Source organism: Limulus polyphemus, unplaced genomic scaffold, assembly GCF_000517525.1.
Source record: "Limulus polyphemus unplaced genomic scaffold, Limulus_polyphemus-2.1.2 Scaffold1342, whole genome shotgun sequence".
NCBI classification, from domain to species: Eukaryota; Metazoa; Arthropoda; class Merostomata; order Xiphosura; family Limulidae; genus Limulus; species Limulus polyphemus.
This window is the reverse complement of record NW_013666952.1, coordinates 1-7510: the sequence shown is the minus strand read 5'-3', so window position 1 is coordinate 7510 and position 7510 is coordinate 1. Positions and strand designations below refer to the sequence as shown.

Genomic DNA, 7510 nt, shown 5'->3' with positions numbered 1-7510 from the left:
TCTATTCTACATAATATCTTAGTGGAGAGGTTTGTACCTAAAATATATTATAAGTATAAAAATGTAAAAATTAATTAATATGTAAATTGATTAAATAAATAAATGAATAATATACAAATCTAGAGGGCGCTGCATGCACAACATACTCTTTACACCGATATTTCACGTGTCTAGTGTTCCATAAGCTTTTTCTTAGCTGAAAAGTGTTCTGTGGCCAAAAAAGTTTGGGAAACGCTGCTCTATAGAATAGAACCTAATCTTCAGTTCAAGATTAGGCAAAAAAGGAGTAACAGAAGTGGGGAAAAAAGGATGTGAAGTAAGAGGTAAGTATCTATTCTATTGGAAGTAAATTTTTTTGTTTAGGAAAAATCTAATTTCCGATACTATACCTCACCTCCTCTCACGTAATAACTAGAATCTCAAATTGAACTGGTGGAGGGGCTGAAGCAAAACTTGCCTAGAAGAGCACCCATTGGAAAGCATCCAAAGAGAGTTCATGGAGTATGACTTCTCTCAATAGAGGAACACATCTATGGGAGACCTCACACATCTGAACTCTTTGCCCATTGATAAAATATATGTCCCATATAGGCCAGAAAAGGAGCACATTCACAAGCAATTGGATGCACCAAATGGTATAGAGTGGCTAGGACATGTCAGACTGTAATCAGTGGATCAACTCCAGTCCAAAACCAGGAGGCATCGAGTATTTCTCTTTCAGTCCATGGTATGACTGTTTTCACCTAAAGCTTAGGAAGCAGAAGGGAAAACAACTTTTGTTCCAACTATCCAAGCAGGGCACATGTAAGCAAACCCAATACAAAAAGCCACCCAGGAACCAATATTTGAGCAACAGTAGGAAGGAGGAATGCAACATGGTTGTTTACTCAAATTAAAACCCAAGCGGCATTGGAAATTTATTGTCCAGTCCACAGTAGGATGTGGACTCCATACCAGCCACATGTGTGAGGACTTATGTTAGCTGGTCCAGCTATAATCCAACACCAGACTACCTGGTAACCGGTATTCAATATCCAGGCAGTGTAGGATGATGAGTCCCAGCTGGAGGGGTAAACTGCATTTTGGTGGATCATTTCCAGTCCATAACCAGGTGGTGTCTGATATCATATCTCCAATCTGCGGTAGGAGAAGGGTTCACACCATCTACACCAACAGAATACTACCATCCTACACTCAACTGAATGGCACTGAGCACACTCAGAAGGATGATTCCAAGGCCCACCATCCCAGTGGCTAGGAGCTGGTAAGTGGCAAGGACTCCCATACTCCACTAGAAGAGGGGGGGAAACAACAATGTGGGGAGTCAGTAGGAATGGAACACTGGAGAAGTGCAATGGCTGACCATGAAACCCGATTTTTAAAACCAGGCGGGTCTCAATTTATTCAACCAGGATCGAAGAGATGAACAGCAAATCCCAACATTGCTTTACTCCTGATAGCCCATAGTTACGAAGCAAAACACTGCAAGGATGAACCTACTAGCAGTCTTGTGGAACATACCATCTAAACAGTGTGGAATATATACCAGAAAGGCTGTACAGTGTGGATTTATGAATTAGTATATCGGGACAGGCACCACATTAGTGACCCTGAATAGGATATAACGAAATATACACTTACCCACTCACAGTTGAACCGTGGTGTGGAGAATGGGAACAGATGGTATTTAGTATCCAGATGACGAGGAATTGGCCACACGATGAAGGTAATGGGAGATGAATGTATTTGGTGTGGTCTACATGTCAACCCAAATTATTTCCTTCAATGGATGATGGAAATGAGCAGCTTGGGAAAGGGAGAGGTGCTGGATTAGATGAGAGGATACTTGGAAAAGATATTGGGAACTGGAAGACAAGAAAGAATAAGCCAATCTATAAGCCGGTGAATCCATCCTGTAAGGGCAGTAGGGGATATATCATGGAGAGAGGAAGGGTTCCAATGGATAAACAAACAGGAATCATGGAAAGAAGAATAGAGCACAAACATGACAGAGAAGACAATCTGGATCAAAGAAGGAATATAAATGGGAAATGGAAGGGAAAAAAAAGTTAATTGTGACATTACCTTTCTGGACCACTGATGGTCTTGGGAAAAAACTGCAATCTGGACATAGGAGAACATAAATATGATGATAAAGGACATATGATACATCAGGGGTGAAAATCTACAATGACCACAGGCAAAAAAAGGTCTTGATGGACAAATGGTACACGTAACAGGTGTCCAAGGGTTCGAAAGGAGGTAGGATAAGACCACAGAACAACAGTGAGATCCCAGTCAAGAAGGAGCATAGGATGATGAGGACAAAACAAAAGGAAGTGGAAAACACTCAACGAGAATGGTAAAAATGGAAGGTATTGGACTAGGATGCTCTTTAGCCAGCAATGGTAGAAATGGCTAAACCATTGTTGAACACTCAGGTAAAAAATTCAGACAAATGAGGAACAGTAGGACAGGAAGGCAGGGGGGGTAATCATGGTGCAGAGACCACCAGCAAAAAACATGCCATTTACTCTGATACACCAGAAAGGAGGAAGGACAGATGAAACAAGAAAAAATGGAAGCTACCCATGCAGAGAGCCCAGATAAATGGCTCACAGGATGCCCAGGTATGGTGATGTTGGGATGATACACCAGCGACTAAGGTTGTTGAAGGAGGGAGAGGAATAGCAGAAGTGGTAATGGAGGTGCTGACTGAAGGAGGGTAAGAACTGGAAACCATGGTTGAGCAAGCAAAATAGGTACAATGAGAAGGACCTGGAACAAAGTGGACTGGATAATAGATAACACTCTGGGGTGGAGATACAAAAGCATACAGGTAAAGGTGGGACCAATCCTGACTGAAGGTGTCCACTGTCAAAGCTAAAGAATGTGGAATGAGGGACAGAAAAAGGGGTAGCTGGCATTGAGATGGGTGGCAAATGCATCCAGAAGTAGAGTACCCCACTGATTGCACAACCACAAAAACATCTGAGGATCAAGAAACTACTCTGTGGAAAAGAACCTTGTCAGGATGAGACAGTCGATCTGAATAGATTCAGAGCACCTGAAACATGACACACCAGTAAGTGTGTGCAATGTGAATGGGCCCAGAAGAAAGGTTCTAATATCTAAAAACAAAGTGAACACGAAAGGGCACCCCCTTATTGATTGATATATATATATATATATATATGAGAAAATGGCCAAATTGTTGGAATGGATCATGATAACTTTGTTTCATATTAAAGGAAGGAAATGATCCAAAGCCCAGTGAAAAGCAAGAAATTCTAGTATGTTGATGTTTATAGCTGCCTTGACAGAAGATTAATGACCTGTGATTTCCTGTGCATCCAGAAATGCTCCCCAATCCATCAGAGAAGTCCATAAAGATGCAACTCCAGACAAGGAGGTGGAAGAGGAACACCCGACATGGTGTTGTCTCTGTTGAGCAACCAGGCTAAATTGATATGCAGGGATGGAGGGAAAGGGAGAACAGAGTCCAGGAGATCCTGGGCAAGATTGTACTGATCATGCAACACTCACTGAAGGGTGTGCATGTGAGCACAACCTAAGAGAATGAGGGCTTCCATGGAAGCCAAAGTCTCCAAAAAAGAAAGAATCTCACATGCAGTAAGAGAAGGAGAAAAGTGAGCCTGGAGAACTAACAGCTCCATTGCCTGCAAACAATAAGGAGAAGGCTGGGCACAACTGAGACAACAGTTGAAAAACAGCCCCAAATGGCTAAAGTATTGGGTTGAAAGAAGAAAAGATTTCTCCAGCTTGACAAGTTAATACAACTGAGATGCCTCTTGAAGAAATGGCTCCTCTGTTTTTGGAATCTACTGAATAGGGACACACTTTTAAGTAATGTGTGTCTACCAATGACTTATCTACATGACCTCTGTATGTCCCTGTTTTTATGTAGAACAGTTTATGGAGATCTTCCCAACTCTGGGGTCCAGAGTGGAGGTTGCTCATCAACACTCCTCCCTTACGTTCTTGGTCTCTCATCTATTGCAGCCTTCATGTGCTCCTGTTCCTTTTTCCAAGGTTTTGACAGCTACCCACCAAATTACTCATCACCAGGTTTCCTGCCACCAATGGTAACGTTGACTATCCCATAGGTTCTTGCAAGGTTGGTGCATGACTGTACAAGTGATTTCACCATGGAGTACTTCCTCACCCTTTGTTGGGTGTTTACTTCAGGTCTTTGGATGACGAAAATGGACGTCATGGATGCATACCTTTCCATTTCTATTTCCCCAACATCAAGATGTTACCTTCTTTTTGTCCTCAAGGGTCGAATTTATCAATTCAGTGCTTTGCCATTTTTGTCTAGCATCTGCACCCTATATATTTTGTTGGGTGGTCAGGACCCTTACTTGACTTCTTCGTTCTCACAGTCTATGGATTCACCATTACATGAATGACTGGCTGCTATTTGCCCCATCCCATCAGATATCTCAGAAGCATACCCGGTTCCGTTTGAAGGGAACGGGCTGAGGAATACAAGCTTCCCAATGTGGAATACATAAGGGAGCAAGTATTCTCCAACAACCCCTCAGGGGAGCAGTGGATAACCTCAGACAGAAGATGGATGGAGGAGAGATATCTCGGGTGAGAGGAGTAGGAGAAATGAAGGGGGAAAATTGGGCCTGGATAAATCTCAAAGAGGTATCAAGGTCAGAACCCCGCACCCAGATCAAATACTATAATGTTTGAGAGTCAAGAAATGGAAAATCCAAACAATGGTATGCGAAAGCATAATTATCTGAGGTATGAGGAGATGAGGCATGCTGACCCCAGAATGTAACAGTGCCACAAGCTAGTCAGCATGGATCTCAATATTTGGAGAGGGAGGAAAAACCAGGTAATCAGAGGAAGGGGTGGAACGTAAAAGGGAAGGAGATGAGTCATACGACAAAGTAGACACAGACAAGAGGTAACATATCTGTGACATCACATCCAGAAAGGCTGAAGATGGTCTGAGAGCATCCACAGGGGGAATACTGGATTGCACAGCAAAAGAAGGAGGTGGAAAAAGGTTATTCAAATTGTCTTCTTCTTGTCCAGGTTCACCAGAAAAGGAAATATCTGGTTTGGAATAACAGGCCACACAATGACTCCAATTCATGACATACTAAAATCAAGACCTCCTCAACAAAAGTGTGAAGCCTGAAGTGCAGTAGTAGTGTTAATTAATGTGGTAGTAGCAGTGATTTGAAATTTGGAATTCATAACTCAACTGAAAGTGGATAAGAAAAATAACTACTTACAGTAACTCAAGTTTAACTGTAGAAAAAACAAAAGCAGAAACAATGATGCTGTTTAAAACAAATGAAAAAAATTAGAAAAATGAAAATCAAACACAAGAGAAATTTGAACATGTCTTCATGCTACTGTGCCAAATCTAGAAGTGAAGATTGAGTTCTACAATATACAAGGAGCCAGCTATGCCAAGAGGATGTGTTGCATTCTTATTGTTGGAGGGTTGTCACATACTTACTTGTATGCTACAAAGCAGCTGTACCACATTAAACATGTGAGATAGGTGGGAGTATCAAGGCTAGTGGCAAGAAAAAAAAGTGCATATAGAAGGCAGCACTGAACGAGAAAGTGATTATGTGAGAAGAGGTAGGAATTGTATCATTATTAAGACATGATTAATGACATAGCATGTACAATTAATAATTGATGACATTAAAGTTTCAAGAGGACAGATAAGTTGAAGAATTATTTCTGAGAAAAGTATTTCATTTTTAGGGTAGGAATTTTTATTTTGCATTTGGAATATGATTTAAAAACAAATTTGTGCTTAAAAATTACACATATGAGAGAAATATAACATTTGTAAAAATTGTGTGAAAATGCAGGTCCTGAGTAACAGAAATAAATTAATATAATTTGTTTTACACAATACCTAACTACCACACATACAAAAACTAATTGGGTAACACAAAATCTGCATGAAAATCATGCCTACATATGAAATACAAGTAATTATATGCTAATGATGTTATTGTGCCAAACCAGTGAAGAAAAACAATGGCAATAATAAAATAATGTAACCATATCATGAAGCTAAAAATATGTACCAACCTTCAAAGGTTATTCAAGTATTTTACTAAAAATAAATTTTTCTACCAAAACAAAACATTTTCATTTCTGGTGTTTAACACATTTCCCTGACTGTTATATTAATCTTAATAATAATAATAATGATAATATAATAATGTAACAAAATTTCAATAATCCATATCCTGAGAATAACAGATAAAAGCATAAACCACCTGGTACAGTAAATTGCAGCAATAGCATAAAAGATAGAAACAGCAAACACACCTGCCCAATCCAATAAAGGGGAAGATTGCAACATAATATGTTACACAAATCAAAGATATAAGCCAGAAGGATGCGGGAAACTGGAGAACATCTTTTAGTACCACAACCTCACCTGAAAGAAAAGTATAATTGTACATTTTATATAGTTCAACTACATCCTGAAGAAAGTTTATTTCATATTACCATAAAATGTAAAAAACCTGCGAAGAAAAGAAAGGAGACCAGTAGAAATGTAGCACACAAATCCAGCTCTGCAGATCTCAAAATGATTAGGGCTGAGTGAAAAGTCCAAAAAAACAAAAGAAAGGGAACTTATTTCCTAATCTATATTAAAAGCTAGAAAATATATGATTTAATGATCACTTACTATTATACCAAACAGAATAAAACTAAAAGACTAAAAGTATAAAATATAAACATAAAAGTTAATTGTGAATGACAATATTTAAAAAAATATCCTAATGAGGTAATATCAGTTTTCTGACACAGTAATTACGTATAAATATTTTATTTCAAAACCAAGACGTGGTAAATATATCTGTTATGGAAATTCTAACAATGAAATAAAAACAAATTATTATAAATTCTTATACAAAAAATCTAAAGTAACAATATAAAGTAAAATGGAATTTAGGCCTAATATTAATATTATAAGACAATACAAGACAAATCAACAAGAATTAGAAACATATGTTTCTTTGCTTACCTGTTTTTCCAGCAGCTCTATTTAAAATCTTTTCTGCCCGCCAGTCAAAAAAACCCAGAATAAATGCACTTATTTGTGAAAGAATACAGCTAGCAGATGCTAAAAAGTTTCGTAATAATAAAGCCATCTTGAATCCTCCATCATGTTAAATAATTATTATGTATATCTCTAAAAAATATATTAGTACACTCATAATGAGAACATAATATTAAATACTGTCTAAACATACTTGATGAAAAGTAGCACAACAAAAATTAAAATGTATGAGCTACAAAAGTGCTGCATAACATAAATGAGCTCAATAAAAGCCTAAAATTCTTTCCACAATTTTAATTGAAAAATTATTTAAACATATAAATAGAAATACTTTCTGGAATGACTTTTATTTAAAGGATAAAGTCATTAGCTATAACTTCAGTTGCTTGCAGTTAAAAAAATAATATTTTAAGACATTTACAC

General features: G+C 38.1%; 1 protein-coding gene across 1 annotated transcript in view; it reads right to left on the bottom strand.

The window, feature by feature from the left end:
* Positions 1-7178, bottom strand: part of LOC106463180 (major facilitator superfamily domain-containing protein 1-like) — a 40335-nt gene extending 33157 nt beyond the window's left edge. The window contains exons 1-2 of the mRNA XM_022390616.1: positions 7052-7178; positions 6346-6457 (exon numbers count right to left, since the gene is read on the bottom strand). Of these exons, the coding sequence (XP_022246324.1) occupies positions 6346-6457; positions 7052-7178 (239 nt within the window). The remainder of the gene's footprint in view (positions 1-6345; positions 6458-7051) is intronic.
* Positions 7179-7510: the final 332 nt, after the last annotated feature.